This window comes from Carassius gibelio, chromosome A1 (genome assembly GCF_023724105.1).
Source record: "Carassius gibelio isolate Cgi1373 ecotype wild population from Czech Republic chromosome A1, carGib1.2-hapl.c, whole genome shotgun sequence".
Classification (NCBI taxonomy): Eukaryota; Metazoa; Chordata; class Actinopteri; order Cypriniformes; family Cyprinidae; genus Carassius; species Carassius gibelio.
In genome coordinates, this window is record NC_068371.1 from 5,992,916 (window position 1) to 6,014,983 (window position 22,068).

Genomic DNA, 22,068 nt, shown 5'->3' on the forward strand with positions numbered 1-22,068 from the left:
GGGTGAACTAATTGTTTCATCATCATCACCCTCAAGTCATTCCAAACTCTATGGATTTTTATTTTATTTTATTTTTTCCATGAAACACAAAAGGAGTAATTTCACAAAATGTCAATGCTGCTCTTTTCCATCAAAATTAAATAATGTACTGGGTGTACTATACAATAATATTATATATTTGTGTGAAGGACAAACTGAACTTTAAGTCTGAATGCATCCATGTATGATGGGAAGAAAAAAATTGTGAAGCATTCTTTTAACTTAAAAAATCTAAAGCTTCAGTAATCAAAACTGTACAAACACAAAGCATTCAATCCCTCTACTAAGGCTACATATTTAAATAGAAAGTATAAAGAAGTGTTATAAAAATGATAACGTATTAGATTAACTCACAGTCGGAAAAACTCATTTCAAGGTGAGATGAACACATTCTTTAAGAACAATGAACGCTATCTTATTCAGGTGATTTTTTATTGTCATAAAATCCTATCTCGATATAGGGACCACCTAGATACCACCACTGAAATATGTCACTGAATTTCATTACTTTGAATGAAGCCTGAAAACATTCATGTACGGTTTTGATAAAAATATATCTGACAGAAACGTTTGATATGATGGATTTGAGAAGAAATCACTACAGAAGACAAAATATTGAATTGAATTTATGATGTTCAGTGTGACACTAAATAAATAAAAAAAGTCAATAGTCGACTTGAACACAGCAATAAAGTACTGAGGAACTAAACACTGCCAAAAGCGGCTGTTGTTACTTGCAGCATATAATGCAGAGACAGAAAAACAAAGAAATGGAAGGATTGTGCGGAGGGAGCCATTAAGAAGAAGATATGAGCAAATAGGCCAGTGCATTTATCACTGTCATGTCACCTGTCGCCTCTGGGTTAACGCATCTGCTAACATTTAAACACAGCCATACCGCTGAATATTTTCATATGAAATAAACCAGCATCTAGAAGCACTTTCAGCACTAACACAGAAAGACACAACTGTATTATTCCACTGGAGTACTGTATCTGTCATAGGGCTTTTTTCTTCTAAACACACACACACACACACACACACACACACACACACACACACACACACACACACACACACACACATATAATTAAACCTAATTCATTTACAGCCTTAAAGAAATCTTAAAGAGTTCTGAACAGTAATGGAAATTTGCTGAAAACCTACTCACCCCAGTTCACCCAAGATGTAGATGAGTTTGCTTCTTCATCAGAAAATCAATTTAAAGAAACTTTGCATTACATCACATGTTCAACAGTGAATCCTCTTTACTGAATGAGGCCATCAGATTCATTAAGTAATCAAACAGCTCATAAAAAAATCACAATGAATTTATTACAAACACAGCTTTTCACTTTTCACATTAACTGATGGACTGGAGATTGAGAGAGAGACTGGGTCACTTGTGGATTATTGTGATGCTTTTATCAGCTGTTTGGACTCTCATTCTGATGGCACCCATTCGGATAAGCTACTAATGTAATGCTAAATTTCTCCAAAATTGTCAAATCCGATAAAGAAAGAAACACATCTACATCTTGAATGGCCTGAGGGTGAATGCATTTTAAGAATATTTTTATTTTCGGGTGAACTTTTCCTTTAATTTGAACATTGCAAACTTTGAGCTTGAAAGGAGTATTTCTGGCCTATTTTTGAACAATTGCGATTTTCCTTTTTGGGAGTGGAAATATTCCATTAGTATGTTAATTGAATGTCTGCTATAGCTTATTTAGATCACACATATATACATAGTTTATAGAGTGACTAAAAGAGGTTTAAATACAGAAAACCAGGGAAATGAATGAAGAGCGCATCAGTGTGAATGAAGTGAGAGAATCAGTAGATGTGAGGACAAGTGTTGGTGTCACTGAGTGGGCAGATTTCCTCATCACACTGTTCATTTATTCAGAGTTGACTTCTGCTCTGGGCTTTGAGGCGATGCTCTGAAGAGCAGATCCATTGTACCCATAGTGCACCAGGGTCACAGATGTCTACTTTACAGTCAAGACTGACGTCACCATCCAATTAACTATCAAACATCAGATTTAGTGCTTTGTGTAAGAGCATACATGACTGAATATGGTCATTACAGCCACCTACATGTATTTGTATTCAAAAGTCATTTTTGACTCATGCTAAAATTCAACTCCTACACTTTAAAAAGGGCACTGTCTATTAAATGAATGTCCTGGCTTTGGAGCTTGTTTTAAACCCTGCGAATGTGAACAATTCACTACAATTAAACAATTACACTCGTTTTGAAGTAAGCCTCAGTTCAATTAGTGAAAAAAAAACAAAATAAGCTAAAAATATTTACCAGACTACCCAATAGAGGAAGGAGGCATTTTCTCTCAAAGAGAGGATTAAATATATAAGGAAAAAAAAAATATATATATATATTATATATATGTTTTTTTTTTTTTTTTTTTTTTGAGAACTAGGAATGCTTTTATCAGTGAATTCACATATGGCATGTGCATTATAATTTCACAAAGTATGAGGTCAGGATACATTAGCTTCCGATCACATTAATGTTGGTGTTGTGAAGCAAATGAGAAGCAATTAAAAATGTGCTGAGAATATTATATGCAATGGAATATAAAGGAGAAACCACCCTGAACTTTTTTGGGCTTTGCACACACACACACACACACACACACACACACACACACACGCACGCACACGCGCACACGCACAAGCACACGCACACGCACCAACATATATGAATGAATATGACACTCTCTCTAAAGTGAGTCATTAGGTTTAGCCTTGAATTCTAAAGACAGAAACTCAGTCAGAATGCCCGGGGACACTTCAATAACGGTTTAATGGTATACTGGATTTTCAATAATGCCACTAATTTCCTCCAGAGAACAACAGACTGTAGTGAGATCGGGAGAATGAATCAGCAGTCGTACTTTTGTGGTTAAGGGCATGAAGAAGTGCAGCACTTCATTCTGTTTCATCTTCCACCGCTGAGTTCTTGAGTGGAGAGTTTTCCAGAATACTCATCAAAAGTATAAGTGTGACTAGCTTGTAAAAGACTACAAGTGTTGATTATGATAATAATTCATGTTTTGAATTACTTTTTTATTATTATTATTTTAATAAATACAGATACAGCATGGATAACTATGTGTGAATATGACTATGACTAAAGATTTAACTCTGGATGCAAAGGCACTATAAAATATCATAAAGATTATAGTTTTATATGAGGAATTGATATGCAAGACATTTTTAAAGCACCATACAGTTTTGGAATGACATGCTGTCGAGTAAATCATGACCTAATTAACATTGTTGGGTCAATCTCTATCACAGTTACAATTCATATGTTTTACCATGTACATACAGTAAAATCCACCTGTAAGATGTCAAAATATGCATAATTAGAGCTCAGAATTAAAAAGCATTCCAAAGCATCAGACTTCCAGAGGTACATGTAGAGAAGCACAGAAGCTAGATCAAAACTCCAAATGCTCTGAATTCCACAAGTGGAACCATAATGGATGGACCATTAGTGCGCCAAACTCTTCAAGACACTCCATCACATGAATCTTCCTTTTCATGGTGGTTCAAGATTGTCCCAACAATCACTTTGATTTGCGTGGAGTTTCTTCAGAGCCTTATTGTATTTAAAAGCTGTTTATCTAGCTCAAATAGTATGGATGCCTTTTTTAGTGTGCTCTTCTCAGTATGAAAGAACTAATTCTCGCAATCAGCGACATAATAACGTTCCCCTATGACTCACGCAACTGTTCCCAATAAACAACATTACATATTTCATCTTGCCCTTTTCTTTTTCATTCACTTCATTTTCCACTCGAATGGCTTATTTTAATGCCGCTTGCAATATGTGAAACAATACTAAGCTCATACTCAAAAAACATGCATAGCACATTAGGGCAATGACATAAACTCGAATTTCAAACTGCAGTTGTGCTCGATAGTCGCAAAGGAAAATACAGTAAAACTCTCTGCTGCCCTTTCAATTGATCTGATGAATTGAGTGTTATGTATTCCCTTTCCACAGACAGGGAACATAATTGCAGCTAAGTGTGAGTAGAGAGGAATAAGTTCAGTCCTCAGCACTATAATTGGACTGTGAATACGTGTGCGATTATTCAATTAGGAAAACAAATGTTTTTGGAAAGATCATGAACTTATCCAAAGCGAACCTAATTACCTATAAAATCTAGTATACAATATAATAACATAATTCAAATGTTACACAGACCTCATGGAAGCTAAAGAGGAATATGACATTTGGACACATTCTGGATATATTTATATTTAAAAATCGTGGCCTAATGGAACCAGAGTTGGACTTGGACAAGGTGAGACCCTTGAACAAGGCACTGAACCCGACCCAAATGCTCCCCGGGTGCCACAGCATTGGCTGCCCACTGCTCTGGGTGTGTGTTCACAGTAGTGTGTGTGTGTGTGTTCACTACTGGATGGGTTAAATGTAGAGCACAAACTCAGAGTATGGGTCACCATACTTGGCCACACTTCACTTTCACTATATAATATTGTATAAATGAGATTTGAAACTAGATGTTGGAGACAATAATGGCTGACTGGATGCTGAAAAAAAAAAACAGATTTTAATATGTCCTTGGGGTGTTCAGCTGCCCCTTCATAACAGATATTACATGAAGGCATTATGGATGTCTTTGTCAGAGCTTTGATAACAATTCCATTTCCTTCCCTCCCGAGTAAAAATTTATGCAACTCCTGTATTCAGACACTAACATACTGTGGGTTTTCGAGAAAGCCTTAATGTTTAAACTTTTACCTTTAACACTTAATTGCAGTAACCGACTAAATAAGCAACCCAAATTCTCCCGCTGATGGCTAATGCGTGATTTTAACCGCAAAAGATGAATGTTCTGTTTCGGGGACGTACAGTCGCCTAATAGTTTTAATGTAGTAACCTTTGCATATAATTTGTTCCGTCCCACCCAACCTCACTGTTTTAAGTCTTCACTAATAAAGGTTAAAAGAATGAGTCAGTAATGTAGATGAATGAAAAGTAAACAAAGCAGCAAAAGAGAGGGGGAAAAGGAAGAGAGATCATATAATAGGTTGAAAAAAGTGGTTTGGGTTTAGAGAACAAGTGGGATATTAATTATACATTACTACTTGAGGAAAAATTCACAGAGAACCCAATAATTTGCTGTCTATTTTTAATGATGCAAAACACAAAAGAGCACTTTCACGAGAGAGTGAAAAAACTACTAACTTATTAAAAATACATGGTTAAAATGAAAATATGAGATTATTAAAATAACTATCAGCAGGACTCTTCAACTTTTTGAAGGGGGAGAAAACTTTTTTCTGAGTAATTATTAGACCTAAGCACTTCTGCTGCAAGAAAGATGTTAACTTTGTAAAAAAAAAAAAAAAAAAAAAAAAAATATATCTATATCTATATATATATATATAAATAAATATATATATATATATATATATATATATATATATATATATATATATATATATATATATATATATATATATATATACTGTTTAAATGAACCTTGAAAATACAAATCCACATGAAAAAAAAGGCCGACTATAGAAATAGGGCCCTATCATACACCTGGCGCAATACGACGCAAGGCACATCACAAGTGTATTCGCTAGTTTCAGTCCAGCGCCTTGTCGTTTAATTAGCAAATGCATGTGCGCTCATTTGGGCCCATTTCGCCAATGGGCGTGCTGGTCTAAAAAAAGAGGTGTGTTCAGGTGCATTGCTATTTTAAGGAGCTGAAAATAGACTGTGCCATAGACCAACTCAAACCTGGTCTAAAGTCTGGCGCGATGTTTTTTCTTTGTTATTTGAAGAGCGTACACGCTGCTTATTAAACACAGGGATGCACAGCAGCACACAGACATGCCAAATATGAAACATTTAAGGATTGCCTACATGTCATAATGTTTCATCATTTGTCAGCATTTGCATAAATGCATTTAATTGGATAAAACAAGATTGAATGTGATGCTTCTGGTACATGCCTGTAAAAGCTGAACTGGGGGCAGAAAACCTTAAACACACTCCAAATATGTACCACAATTCATCGCTCAAGATTTGAGTAACTGCAGCCTGGTGTATCAAGCAGTGCAGCGATTATCAAAATCAATCGGACGGCTGTATAAAAATGATTGACCGTGCTTGGCCGTGGGCAGCCAGCTAAAGAACCCTTACTTAGGCAGTTGAGTCTTTGCTTTCCGTGTGAGTGTGTGTGTTTTGTTTGCTAAATAGCCTCTGGAAAGGTCAAGGTATTTTTTTTTGGACATTTCATGCATCATCAGTTCTGTAGAATTGCTTAAATTATGCCAACAACTGAAACATTTGCTCAAGTGCAGCAGCCACTTTCTTCCCTTAGCGTTTCATCATAAAACCACATTAAAAAGAACACTTGCAAGGATGCAAAATCCAGTCACTCAGGTCTGAATGTGCAGTAGACAGCTAGAAGCATCTATCAGACTTTTGAGTAACTTTGCAGGCAGATTGCATTTTTAGTCAGTGTGGGAGCAACCTTCCATTACCCCTACACTGTCATCAAGTATAAGTGTCGGCGATGCACTGGGCCCGCAGTGACTTTAGTCCCCCTGAGGCCTGTCACTCCTTCCAATGATTTTTAGTCTGGTTTTAATACACATTTGTTTTAAACAAGTGTGGTGCATAATGAGCTCTCTTTTTGGGGTGGAATGGTTTTCATTTAGATCAATTTATTTGGGGTGCAAGATCATCAGCGGGCTGCTTTGAGAGCCACTTGGATACAGGCTGGCTGACAGCCAGAGAACCAGCCGCACACTATGAGGGGAACGGAATCAGTCCTTCTAAGGGTGTAAATATTTGCTCTGAAAATCATTCAAATTGATTACACTTCATTATTACAGAACTAGCTGACTTAAAGTAAATTCTGTAATCATTTACTCGCCCTCATGTCATTTTTTTTCCATGGAACACGAAGGTAAATTTTGACAACATCCAAAATCATTTGTGTGCCAATACGACCACATTTTGGTCTGTTCCTCTCTTTATCAAGCGATATGGCACATTAATAATATGGAAATATGATGTATATACATACTCTTTTTTTGTTGTTGTTCAGGGTTCTTTGATTAATAGAAGCTTGGAAAGAACAGCATTTATATTAAATAGAAAGCTTCTGTAACATAAAAAAATGTCTTTACTGTCACTTTTGATCAATGTAATGCATCCTTGCAGAATAAAATTATTTATTTCTTTAATTAATTTTCAATAAATAAATAAATAAATAAGAATAAAAAAAAATATCCTGGAGTATCCTTTTAAACATTGATCATAAAAATAATAATACAAGTTTCTTTATAATGTGCATTTATAAACTGGATTTCAAAATATATTAAAATAGAATATTTATTTTAAACTGTAAAAATATTTGACAAAATTACTGTTTTTGCTGTACTTTGGATCAAATAAATTAAGTTTTGGTGAGCAGAAGAAAAAAATCTTACAAATCTAAAACATTTGAATGGTAGTATATATATTTACTTATGTTTATTGAGTAAATTATTTGTAAACTTTAAGAAAGGCACTGAAATTTGATATCACTGAACTATAGGTGTGATTCATAAATATTCTCAGAAATGCTTAATATAAAAGCAAAGTCATAACAAATTGAGGCTCTGGATTGAAATTAGGACAAATGTAAAATGTAAAATACAAAAAATAAATAAAATAAATTACATTGTCTAACTGTGCGTTCACACCGCCGGCGTTGAGAGCGTCAAAGTGGCCGGAAGTCATTCATTTTCAATGTAGGCCGACGTCAAGCAGGGGTGAGGAGCGTAGAAGTCCACCGCTTGAGAGGATTCCAGAGAACGCAGCTCCGACCATTAGCTCCCAAGCACAATGGAGGACAGGCTGATTATTGCCGTTTCGCGTTTGCAATAATCTATGATGTGTCCCTGTTTGCGTACAGGGACATAAAACAATTAATTAAAAGTGATACGTGGACCAAGGTGTCTGAGATTATTTATTTTAAGTAAAGGATCTTAATATTTCGTCCACAACAATATTTAATGAGGTTACCTTGTAACGTTACCCTCCTTGTGGTTAGTCTGCACGAGATCAACAAGCTTGTTTGCGTTGCGGCCACTTTGAATATAATTTAAAATAAGCATTCAGTCTACGTCAGAGCATCTGGGCACAAAAACATGTTCTGTGTCCTTATTCTGCCCTTCAAACACAACACAAGAACATTCTGAAGAAAGAATCTACATCCCTGACACATTCTGATGCTTACATAATCAACACATAATAAGGATATTCAAAACACTTGTAAACACACTCATCCAGTCTTTCTCTACCGTTTTCGGTCCAGTTGGTTGTGACAGGGCAAACAGCCTTAAATAATGTGTAAAATAAAGCTGCCAGCATAAGTTAGAGAAAGAGTTTTTAAGCCTGTCAAAAGAATTCTCAAGCTTATGGACAGGGGGATGCCGAAAACTCCAGCAGCCAACAGCAACCCTTCAGCACAACCGTGTGGTGCCTAACAAGCTCAGGAAAGAGCTGCTCTGCACGGAGGAAGACAGGATGAGAGGGTGCTGATTTCATCACACAGGACAAGCCATTAGACGCTCAGAGCAGCTGAGGCATCTGGGTTAGACAGCAACAAATCAGTCATTCGCTGCATACTAATGCTACAAGCATGATTACTTTCATGATCACTGACTATAAAAGTAAGCTAATTATTACAGTTAATAAACAATTTGCTATATTGTAACTTAAATGACACTTAATGACTTGCGATATATGAGGCTTTTCTGGTTAGCGTGACACAGAGCCCCTACTGGTGAATACTGTAACTACACCTTATGAGTGCACAAAGCATCTTACTCCATAAAACATACCTATGCATTCCTCATTTTTGAACCATGAATCCCAAATCTTGTTATATTCTAGTCACTTTTCTTTGAGAGTGAAATCGAATTGACTGGGCCATTAGAGTTTGAAACGCCTGACAAGAAAAGAGGGTAATTTAAAAGAACGACTTAAATACATATTCTGTGTTCAATACAAGTTAAGCTGAAACTGACAAAAAAAAAAAAAAATGACAGCATTTCAACTCGTCCCTCTAAAAAAAAAAAAAAAAAAAAAAAATCATTTTAGGGTCTTACACTTACATTGTCATGGCAACTAAGTTGTACAATGGTAATTCGTTGTAAAATTTCTGACATACTTTGACATTTCAGGACTGGCCTCATTCACTTCAATTGTATAAGCGCCTCACTTGAACTCAGATTTTTACTTTTTAGAAGTAAAGAATGGACAAGTCAAAATTAATATTTGTATTAGACAACATTACATGCACAAATGCTATTGATTGAGCTTAAAGGTATGGATCACCCAAAAATAAAAATCCTGTCTCACTCTCAAGTTGTTCTAAACCTGCATGAGTTTTTTTTCTTCTGCTGAACACAAAATAAGACATTTTGAAGAATGTGGGTAACCAATCAGCTTTTAGTCCTTACTGACTTCCATAGTATAATTTTCATACTATATAAATCAATTTGTTATCCTCATTCTTCAAAATATCTTGTGTTGTTCAACAACCTGAGGGTGAGACAGAATTTTCATTTTTGGGTGAACTATGCCTTTAACTATTACTGTACCCAGAATATTCATTGAAATACCTCCTTACTATTTGCATCCAGTACCAAAAACCTAGCACATGTTTTACACATTACAATTTCACCAAATAACAGCTATAATTACACCACCTATCTTCCAAACCATGCTTCTGGTTTCTGGGTAACCATGGAAATGGATGAATGTCAAAAAAAAACAAAAAAAAAAAAACAAAAAAAAGGTTTTGTTGGAAACTGACCAGCTGCGAGAGGTCACAGTAGCAGACAGTCTGGAGTCTTCTGGACTGGATCTGACTGACACCAATGGAGAATTATCAATGAGAAGCAAAAAAAGAAACTGCACTGGCTTTCAAAGGCCAAGGCTTCTTATTTGAGAAAAAAAAAAAAAAAAAGATTACTACTAGTGTTTTGTGGTTATTTACATGCACTATTCATTAATTGTCCTAAATAAAATGGGAAAAGGTAACCATTAAGAACTTCTTCAGCCAGAAGATCCTGCTGGCAAAATGGAAGATTGGCATCAACGTGATTAATTTGCAGTTAATTACCTTTCCTTCTCCTGTTTGTTATTTTCCTTTTGGCTTTCTTTATTCTTCTCCTCTGCAGGTCTCTTGTTTCAGCTGTAATTAAGGCTCCCATTTGCTATACAGATGCATTTTTATTGCTAGACTCCCTCTGCATCCGCAAGTACAGGGATTATAAAAAAAAAAAAAAAAAAAAAAAAAATCCATAAACACCAGTAGCCAGGATGAGATCTTGAAAAATCTCTGCATCAAGTGCAACATTTATTTAATGCTTCAGTTCACAGTTCAATTGGGTTAATAAAGACTCCTCAGTAAAGTTTTATCCAAGCTAAAAGCCAAAATATTTGTGTAGATGTAATAAAAGTGACAACATGCTGGAAGAGAAGGGCAGATGATTTACCTCTTGCTGGTGGTAGATACAGAGAAGCTGCAAGAGTTCATTAAGGAATTGTGGGAAATTAAATGAAAATGGTGAACTGAAGCAAGGCTAATGCAGGCAGAGGAACCAGCATCTTTAGAAGACTTTGACAGGGAACGTTCAATATATGTGTTCAAGTCCTCGAAGAAAGTTTGAGGACAAACTTTTTAAGTTAAGCACAACTAGAAGAGTTCAGGCCAAACACATGAGCATTAGTATTTTTCCGCTTCAGTAATTTGACTGGTCGGGCAGTTTATTTCACTCAATCTCTCGGTGTTAACATTACAAACCAGTGTTTGTGAGCAGTGAGGAGTGACTTTCTAATTTACAATGAAGAAACATTGTTGTTTTAAAGTAAAAAGTCTCACTAATGACTCAGTTAATAATCATTTTGATTCATTTAAATGGGAATAATGCAGCTATTTGGAGTTATTTCTTTGCAAATCCTGTTTTTAATTTTATTAAAAGCATATTTGTTTTTACCGCTATCAGTTTTTAACACTTGAAGCATCTCGTAACAAAGAACTCAAAAAAGCTTTTATCTGGAGTTTATATTTTATATATATATATATATATATATATATATATATATATATATATATATATATATATAAAATAGTATTTTTCGGACTATAAGTCGCACCTAAGTGTAAGTCGCATTTATTTAGAACCAAGAGAAAACATTACCGTCTACAGCAGTGAGAGGGCGCTCTATGCTGCTCAGTGTAGACTACAGGAGCACTGAGCACCATAGAGCGCCCTCTCGCAGTTGTAGACAGTAATGTTTTCTCTTGGTTCATTTCTCTTGGTTCATGTTAAATTAATTTTGATAAATAAGTCGCACCTGACTATAAGTCGCAGGACCAGCCAAACTATGAAAAAAAGTGTGACTTATAGTACGGAAAATACGGTATATATATATATATATATATATATATATATATATATATATATATATATATATATATATATATATATATATATATGTGCAATTAATAGAATGAGATTTATTTGCGATTATAAACGTGATATTGCCTAATTGTCAAAGAACTACGGTTTTGTTTGTAGTGAATGCCACTCAATGAATGTGAAAGCAGGTGATGGAGATTTACTATTAATCACGGGAATGGCTTTACTGATGAGATGCACATGACAATCGAATGCAATTAATTGCACAGCCCTAATATATATATATATATATATACACACACACACACACACACACACACACTCACCTAAAGGATTATTAGGAACACCATACTAATACTGTGTTTGACCTCCTTTCGCCTTCAGAACTGCCATAATTCTACATGGCATTGATTCAACAATGTGCTGAAAGCATTCTTTAGAAATGTTGGCCCATATTGATAGGATAGCATCTTGCAGTTGATGGAGATTTGTGGGATGCACATCCAGGGCACGAATCTCCCGATCCACCACATACCAAAGATGCTTTATTGGGTTGAGATCTGGTGACTGTGGAGGCCATTTTAGTACAGTGAACTCATTGTCATGTTCAAGAAACCAATTTGAAATGATTCGAGCTTTATGACATGGTGCATTATCCTGCTGGAAGTAGCCATCAGAGGATGGGTACATGGTGGTCATAAAGGGATGGACATGGTCAGAAACAATGCTCAGGTAGGCCGTGGCATTTAAACGATGCCCAATTGGCACTAAGGGGCCTTAAGTGTGCCAAGAAAACATCCCCCACACCATTACACCACCACCACCAGCCTGCACAGTGGTAACAAGGCATGATGGATCCATGTTCTCATTCTGTTTACGCCAAATTCTGACTCTACCATCTGAATGTCTCAACAGAAATCCAGACTCATCAGACCAGGCAACATTTTTCCAGTCTTCAACTGTCCAATTTTGGTGAGCTTGTGCAAATTGTAGCCTCTTTTTCCTATTTGTATTGGAGATGAGTGTTACCCAGTGGGGTCTTCTGCTGTTGTAGCCCATCCGTCTCAAGGTTGTGCATGTTGTGGCTTCACAAATGCTTTGCTGCATACCTCGGTTGTAACGAGTGGTTATTTCAGTCAAAGTTGCTCTTCTATCAGCTTGAATCAGTCGGCCCATTCTCCTCTGACATCTAGCAACAACAAGGTATTTTCGCCCTCAGGACTGCCGCATACTGGATGTTTTTCCCTTTTTACACCATTCTTTGTAAACCCTAGAAATTGTTGTGCGTGAAAATCCCAAAAAACTGAGCAGATTGTGAAATCCTCAGACCGGCCCGTCTGGCACCAACAACCATGCCACGCTCAAAACTGCTTAAATCACCTTTCTTTCCCATTCTGACATTCAGTTTGGAGTTCAGGAGATTGTCTTGACCAGGATCACACCCCTAAATGCATTGAAGCAACTGCCATGTGATTGGTTGATTAGACAATTGCATTAATGAGAAATTGAACAGGTGTTCCTAATAATCCTTTAGGTGAGTGTATATATATATATATATATATATATATATATATATATATATATATATATATATATATATATATATATATATATATATATATATATATGTATATATATATATATATATATATATGTATATGTATATATATATATATATATATATATATATATATATATATATATATATATATATACTTTTTTATGTACATGCAGTCAAAAAAGTGGAAGAAATAAATGCCTTTATAGCAAGGTATAAAATACAAGAAAATGTTGAGAAATGTTCAGCTCTTTTAGCCTAGAGCGTTCATCCTGAGTATCAACACAGCAAGGTGTTTGTGCACGTGTGTGTGAACTGGCCTAAGGTGCGAAACAGTTAGATGCATAGCTTCACTTCACATTTCCTCGCCATTTCGTCAGTAAGCAGTCAGATGCTTCCATTATCAAAACAACCTTCTACTCTCTAAATGGGTTTTGCTCTGGGCTGGAAGCTGGAAAAAAATGTGGAAATGGCACTTTTAGAGTCTGACAAGAGAAATATAATTTCATGCAAATGTAGCGTTTAGTTTAGAAAATCAGGGTAATGTTACCCCCCCCCCCCGTCTCTCACACAACCTCTTTCCACTTTTTTTTTTTAATTTCACACTTCAATGCACAGCTATAAACGATGACCAAGAATCTATCTCAGCAACATGCTATAGTTTTGTGTAAGGCTGAAGCTTTTTAAGAAAAAAAAAATATTTTTCTCAGTGATAACAACTAATTGCATGTATGCTTTGGCCATTTCGCATAAAATATGAGGATACACACAACAAGAGCAATAACGCATAATTTATTTTGGACATTGCCACTGAGCTCCAATGACCCTGAACAAAAAAATAAATAGAAGCAATCTATTCAATATGTGCAAAATTATACAATTAAATATAACAAAACTTATTTATAGACATACACTAGTGGTTAAAAGTACGGAATAATTAAGTTTTTTTTTATGTTTTTGAAAGAAACATCCTATGGCCACAAGCCTACACTTCATACTTGTTATGAAGCTGAAATTTCAGTAGCCATTAATCCTTAAGAAATTATTCTAATATTCTGATTTGGTGCTCAATATTATCAGTTTCTATTGTTGCTCAATTGTTCATAATGGTTCTTACGATCATCAATGTTTTTGTTCTTAATATTTTGGTGCTTAATATTCTCTGTGAGCCTGCTCATTAGCTTTTGGATTTTTTGGTGCATTAAAAACAAGTTGACACTATACTCTCACACTAATAGAAGTGTCCCCTTCAGGTCCAGCTTGAGGATTAGAGGATGCCAGATCAAAAATTCTTCCTGTTGTGAACAATAGATGTTCAGTGCCTGGAGTCTGGGATTCACGGCATTGTTAGCAATGTGTTTATGTCTCTGGATCAATGTTCAGACTTGAATATTTCATAAAGGCTGTCTTCAGGCCATGTTCCCAGGCTAAGAGGATTCAGAACCAGAATCATAAAACAACAACAGAATAAGAGAATCAACAATTCTCCCTCATCATCTCTTCACCAGCACATCCTCCAAATAAATGAGCCATCACTTATCATCCAATCCTGAGCAACAAATGAGACACAAGATTTTTCACAATTTATAGTACATTAGCCTCTGTGGCTCAGGCTTAATTGTCATTCAGAGATGCTTTTCTGCTTGTTTGTTGTCTGCCTTTGTGATTCCTGTCTTTTTCCTAAAGTCTGTGAGCTTTTTATACTCTGAGAAGTCGGGCATTTGGGAGATTTCTTTCCTAACTATTTACAGAAGTTTATCTCATTTCAGGGACTGAGTAAAGAATCATAAATGTATTTATATCTCCAAATCACATGAACGAACAAGCCTGAAAGACTGGGATGCTTGAGTCTGACTGGCAAAACGTGATACTCTGCTGTCAACTATGACTGTATAATAATCTACAAACTGTCCAACTAATGCCAACTTTTGTGCTCACTGCTGACATAATACATTCAATTGAAATCGATAGTTCATGTTTTGTATTTCATGCTTTTTGTTCAGGTTTGTTTTATGAGACAGACTGAATGTACATCTATTACTTATTTCATATTAAATACCAAATCATTGTGGCTTCCATACAGATGTTTCTTTACTCATTTTATTGCAACATATAGTACCTGCTGGTTCTGCACTTTATCTTTATGTTGTAACTATGAGCTCCAGAGGACCTCAAGTACACTTCATAAAAGACTTGTAGGTCCAGATGGAGGCTAAAACTGCACTAGTTTCCCAGAAACATCAGGTTGAGAAAGGGCAGTAAAACAGATGGTCTGTGGCCTCTCATTTCACAGGAACTCTCTCTAAATGTTAAACTCTCACACTGGGTATTGTTGTATGTTGTGTATATCATACTACAAACATACACAAACCATACTGCACATACTTTCATGTATATTTTAAAGTTATTTCACTGTATATATATATATATATATATATATATATATATATATATATATATATATATATATATATATTAGTATAATTAATTAAATTATATAACAGACGTGGGTAAGTTTGTTTTTTCTCTTATGTTCACCTAGGCTGTCACTTTTGATCATTTCAATACATCAGGGTTCCTCAAATCTTGCCTTGGAGGGCCAATGCCCTGCAGAGTGTATCAAACCCTAACCAAACACACCTGAGCAAGCTAGAATCCCCAGAAAATTACACGGAAATTAGTTTCATCAGTCTCTCCAGGACCGGATTTGAGCAACCCTGCAATAAATACTTGTAAAATAAAAGTGTTAATTTCTTAAAAAAATTCATAAATAATAAATGTCCACTTAAATGTTATTTGAGTCTAAGAAAATACTAAAATTAATGACTATGACAAGATGAAATAATAACTAAATTTAAAGAATATTTTTTTACAAAAACAAGATAACTTGAAAAAAAAAAAAAAAAAAAAAAAAAAACGGTTAAAAAAACCTTTAATAACTGTAACACTCCCGAATATGGCATTACAACCCTACTTCACTGACTTTACTTTTTCCATGGCATCATGATTTTTTTTTCACCTCTGCCTCTGAGCTCTTTTAAATGAAGAAAGGCAGCTTCAACTTCCTGTGTGGAGCTTAATAAAGGACGGTGATGGAGCAGTAACGGGAAAGATTATGCACTGAAAGCAGCTGATCTCCTTATTTATGTTTTAGTAATTAAAAGGTCATAATGATTTAAGATTTATTGTGTTATTAACTGGAGGGATCACTTACAAGAAAATAAGAGGGGGGTGCAGAACAGCAGAATGCAGCTGCTGTGGATTGTTGAGTAAATATATTGCAGGATTGTACATATTATCAACATGCCTTTTCATTGTATACAAAGTCTGATAAATTCTGTTATGAGCGCATTATCCTGGTAACAGTAATACAAGCCTAAAACTATGAGTGTGATATTGGGTTTATACTGTATAACATTTTGAAGGCACAAGTGTGTAAAAAACAAAAAACAAAAAAAACTTTGTTTGCAGAACTACTTCCTTCCAAAGATTTAAACCACAAATTAACAGTTTAAAAGCTCAGTTCAAGCCTCTGTTACTAATTAAAAAATGTCACTTTAGAACTAGTAACAAAGGAATTCTGAGTCGCTTCATTAAAAGCTCATTGTATTACTGCATTAAAAGCTGACTGTATTATGAAAGAGAGATGGACTGAGCAAGTGTGATTACCTGCATCTGATACAGCATTCATTCTTCAGCTCAATCTCATATTCACAATAAAACATTAGTTTGAATGTCTGCTGAGGAAAGTGATATCTTTGTCATAGTATCTTTGCAACTGTTAAGGGACTTCCCATGATGAAGAACAAAGACAGCACTCTTACGTATATACAGCATTACAGTTAAATAAAATATCAATTTTTGAGGCTTTGCCCTCTGCTAAAACTATTTGCTCTGAAACAAATAATATATTAATGAGACCAAAGACTGCCCAATCATATCTCATGTTTAACCACCATAGAGACATCAGAGCCAGCAGCAACTGAATGGCCCACTGATGCCCAGGAGCTCATTTCTCCAAAACGGTCACAACAAATTATCAAAAATGTTATCATCATTGACAAACCACATATTTGAAGTCTATGCAAGTACATTCTTGCCTAAAAAATACTACATTGTGATACACAACAACAGTAGTGTAAAATTATTGAGGATTTGGTGAACCGCCATGACACTCACTGTGAGAAATGCTGCAAGCGGAGTGATACAAATGGTGAAATGGTTCCTGTGGCGATACTGAGTGAATATCTTATGACTGAAAAGACCTTTCAGCCATTCAAATTCAAGTACCAGAAAGTTTGAAGTATGATTTTTTTTTTTTTCATTTCATAGATTGTTTTATCCTTATTCATAGAAAGAGTGAGAGTTGAACCACGAAGGGATGGGAATAGACTGAAGGAAAAGATGGTTAGATAGGGAAATGTCACAAGCTGGATTAAAATTCATGTGGTCTGCGCAGAAATACTCATGCATATGCTCTATCCTCCAGGTCACTTCTCTGACATGCAACTCACATTTTTTTCATAGTTCTGTCGGGCTCCATCCCACTGTTTGGGTGCCTGTTCTATTTACACCAAGTGCAATATTTTTTTTATTTATGAATGTAGACTACACCCTTTGTAGGAATTAATATTCCACAGGATTCACTGCCCAAGAGTTGACTGGATAGGTCATACACCATGCAGAAGTTTCAGTTAGCAAAGCTTCATATGATGTATAGCCATTTAATGAATAGACACAAAGAAAACCAACCAAGTCAGGAAAGGTTTAGATGAGTGGTGGGGCACATACAGGGCTCTGAGACAAGAAGGTGGGCAGCACTTACCACCTGACCGTTTTGAGGGTTCTTGTGGGCATATGGAGGACCACGAATATGATTCCACATCTGACCTGAGGTCATGGCAAACACAACACACTGTGTAAAATAAAAAAAAAAGAGAAAGAGATGGTTAGTATATTAGCTGAGTGATATGGTGATATGATGAAAATGAAAAACAGACAGAATGAACAGGAATAGCCAGCAAAAAAAAAAAAAAAAAAAATCCTTCACTCAAACTGCCCTTATAATCATTATGGTGGATAACACACTTTATCGATCATAGAAGTAAAGGTCAGCCACTTTCAGACTTTGGGGAATAAATATTGAAAGCCCAGGTCCTACAATTTACAGACAGCACAACACTTTAAATCACACTTTTATGCAAGACACAACACATAATTTTAGCCTCAGGTGGTAAGAAGCACATTGACTCTATGCCTTTAGTTTGTTTAGTCCCCTTGAGCTGTTTTCTTCTGTTTTTATTGCATCAACTTGGATTTAGATTCAATAAATTGGCCTATTTTATGGCTTAAAACGCTATAAATAATTTTAATCTAGGTTTACTCCACGGTCAGCTGGTTTTACTTTATTAAAGGACCTTATAAAGCAATAGCAAAAGTGTTGAAGTTGTTGAATTGGTTGAACAGTTCTAGGGCCAGAGAGAGCTGACCACTGTACTGCTGCCAAGATATGCATTGTTATTTGATCTGGCCAGTTTTCAACTCAAGCATGGCTTAAGCAGTTTAATTTGAATTAGGGTTTAATAATGAACATTAGGCACCAGTGCAGCCATGGCCCAGCCAGTCTTGTTGTAGATGAACTCCAAGTTGTTTCTGCGCAGATATAGGAGCCCACCGACCAGAGACACCAGCAGAGCCAGAGCGATCGTACCAGAGTAGTTGGGTGGCCGGAACACCCGAATCTGGAAAAGGGGAAAACAAATGAAAAGGTTTTTAACTTTTGACAGACACCTTACATTTGTGGGTGTACTCACACCAGGCTATCTGAACTGTTTGACCCCCAAAGCATGGTTCAGTTGTGCGAGGATACAGTCACATGCAGTGTGATCGCTAACTGCAGCGGAGCATGGAACAGTTACTATTTTGTGCACGCTGCTCATTATTAAGACCGGAATCATCTCCTATTACTACTACTACACTTTCAATTAATTAAATTAAATCGAGCATATTTAGGTTTATAATAGGTCTAATTCTCACCTTATTGATGAATTGCTACACAGCATAAATTATAAATTTATTAGGCAGTCTATTACTGAAATGGTTTTCTCCCTGTTATCTTGTAGATCACGCAAGCGTGCTCCGGCCCGGAATGTTTAGTACAGGCCAGCGGGGGAGTCAGGAATGGGAATAATCGCACTCAGGCTTGGTTCAAGGCAACTGTTAGTGAGGTGGAAGCAACACAATCTACAAATAACAACATAATTTCCTAGAAACTGGTATGTGCACGTTTATAAAAATAGGTTACTGTAAAAAAGGAAGATGACAGTATTTTGACAATTGCAACCAGTTATGTCTCATCAAGAGCGACTAGAAAAATAATGAAAATAATATCTATGAATCTCACTCCACTCTCAAAATGAAGAAGTTAACATTCATTTATTAAAACACTGCAATCTCAATGGTAACCTTCACCATTTCGCAACAGTCACTGGCTGTGCGAAACATGGAAAATGATGCCAAAACGTCATTAAAAAAAAATTTCATTCACTTGAATTTGTCCTAGATCGAAAGATATGTTCTGGTCTGAAAATCTGACTTTCAATGAATACTCTCCAGAGGAAGAAACTTCACTCAAAACCACTGCAGGTAAAGTCACTGACTGTCTGGGCAGTGAAGCAATTGCCTTAGGTTTCAGACAGTATCATTGTCTACTCAATGCATTCATTCCAGCAAAGGCTGATGGTCCCTCCCTTCCCTTTTAAACTCATTTTTCGCCTTAGGCCAAAAGTAGACCCAGAGGGCTAGTAAGTCTAAGATGCATTGGATGCCCAGGATTCTCTATTTATGAGTGGTGCGATGTGAGACCCAGAGGGTTGTAAACATGTTTAGTGCCTGTCGTTCAAGACCTTAATGTTTCCTTTAAAACTGTGTACTACAGCCTCTACTGCTGCCTCCAAATCAGATCAGATCAATCTAGAATAAAAATGGCCGACTTCATCTACAATTCTGTCAACTGCAGGGAGTGAACGAGCAATTCTCCAATGTGCACGGACTAGCCAACAAAGACTAATAGCTAATTTGGCTAATGTTGTGGTAAAAAAATAATGATAAACAAATATTATATATATATATATATATATATATATATATATATATATATATATATATATATATATATATATATATATATATATATACACGCCGTATATATATATACACACCGTAAATATATATTATATATATATATATATATATATATATATATATAATATATATATATATATATATATATATATATATATATATATATATATATATATATATATATATATATACACACCGTATTTTCTGGACTATAAGTCACACTTATTTTCATAGTTTGGCTGGTCCTGCGACTTATAGTCAGGTGCGACTTATTTATCAAAATTAATTTGACATGAACCAAGATAAATGAACCAAGAGAAAACATTACCGTCTACAGCCGCTATAGAGGGCGCTCTATACTGCTCAGTGCTCCTGTAGTCTACCCCTGAAAACATAGAGCGCCCTCTCGCGGCTGTAGACGGTAATGTTTTCTCTTGGTTCTTTGTTCTAAATAAATGCAACTTATAGTCCAGTGCTACTTATATATGTTTTTTTCCTCGTCATGAAGTATTTTTGGACTGATGCGACTTAAACTTAGGTGTGACTTAAAGTCCAAAAAATACGGTGTATATATATATATATATATATATATATATATATATATATATATATATATATATATATATATACACATACATACATACATATAGATAATAAATTTGGATGCATTCATTATTTTTGCATTCACTCTTACTTTTTAAAATGAATTCAGAGGAATAAGGCATGCATGTCATACTAAAAAAGCTCAGGTTTTTCCTTTAGCCAGGATAAAGGAACAACGTTCAAAAAGCAAAGGGTTTCTGTGCCTCTACAGAAATGTGAATTGGAGATGAATCAAAGATAAAGAGTCCAACTACATGGAGGAAAGAGTGTAACTGACATACAGTATGACCTGTTCTGTAATCTACACAGCGCTTCTTACTCAGAGTGCTCCATCGGTGGAAAATCTGCCTTAAAAATAGCTTCTTCGACTTAACTCAACCCTTTCCCTAAAGGTGATGTATACCTTAAGTGACTTATTCAAAAGTATTAAAGCCGAAACGAAAATCTTAATAAGGCAGCTGAATTAGTGCCAGTGCTCCAAGGCAGTCGTCTGTAAACGCATTAGGGTGCTAGAGATATTTTTCAATGAGAGTTTCTCTGGATGGAAAATCTATGTTAACATGATGGGGAAATCAGATGTTATCTGTCTCCATTTCCTGGAGACCCCATATCTGGGTCTGCTTACACATTAAAAGCATCACTCAGTTAGTGAAACCCTCACTGATTTTTTTTATTTATTTTCTATAAGAAATACACTGACATATAACTTGATTTACCAAGCAAGTAGGCAGAAGTTCCAGAAGAACAAAACAAAGCAAGGATTACAAAAACAGACACTGTAATCGTTGAAAGTACAGAAGAAATCCTTTATTAAAATTCATTCAGTGTTTATATTTGTCTTGAGGGATGTCAGACACATAATTATACTTTCAAGCTTTTTGGCATCAACTACGCAAACAGCTTTATCAAAATATTTCGTCAATGTCTTGAGGTAATAAAGAGGTTGCATTTTCAAGATGAATGTCAAAAAGTGTACTGAGATTAATTTCGTGCTATGTTGCTCCTAAAAGCTGCTTCTCAAACATTCACTAAGCAGAAAAATAATAATTTTCATAAAATGGCTTTTCAGGCATCAGGCAAAAGATACAATTATACAGCTCACAAATAAATGTGTCTGTAAAGCAGGAGAATCGTAATACGTATTATTATCATGGTTGAAAACTCTGATTCTATTCAGAATAGAAATCTGTAACATTGTAAATGTATTTACTGTCACTTTTGAACTA

General features: G+C 35.5%; 1 protein-coding gene across 1 annotated transcript in view; it reads right to left on the reverse strand.

Annotated features, from left to right (window-relative positions):
- tusc3 (tumor suppressor candidate 3) overlaps positions 1 to 22,068 on the reverse strand; it is a 73,275-nt gene that overhangs the window by 13,594 nt on the left and 37,613 nt on the right. Inside the window, exons 5-6 of the mRNA XM_052571140.1 lie at positions 18,697 to 18,837; positions 17,922 to 18,011 (exon numbers count right to left, since the gene is read on the reverse strand). Coding sequence (XP_052427100.1) covers positions 17,922 to 18,011; positions 18,697 to 18,837 — 231 coding nt within the window. The remainder of the gene's footprint in view (positions 1 to 17,921; positions 18,012 to 18,696; positions 18,838 to 22,068) is intronic.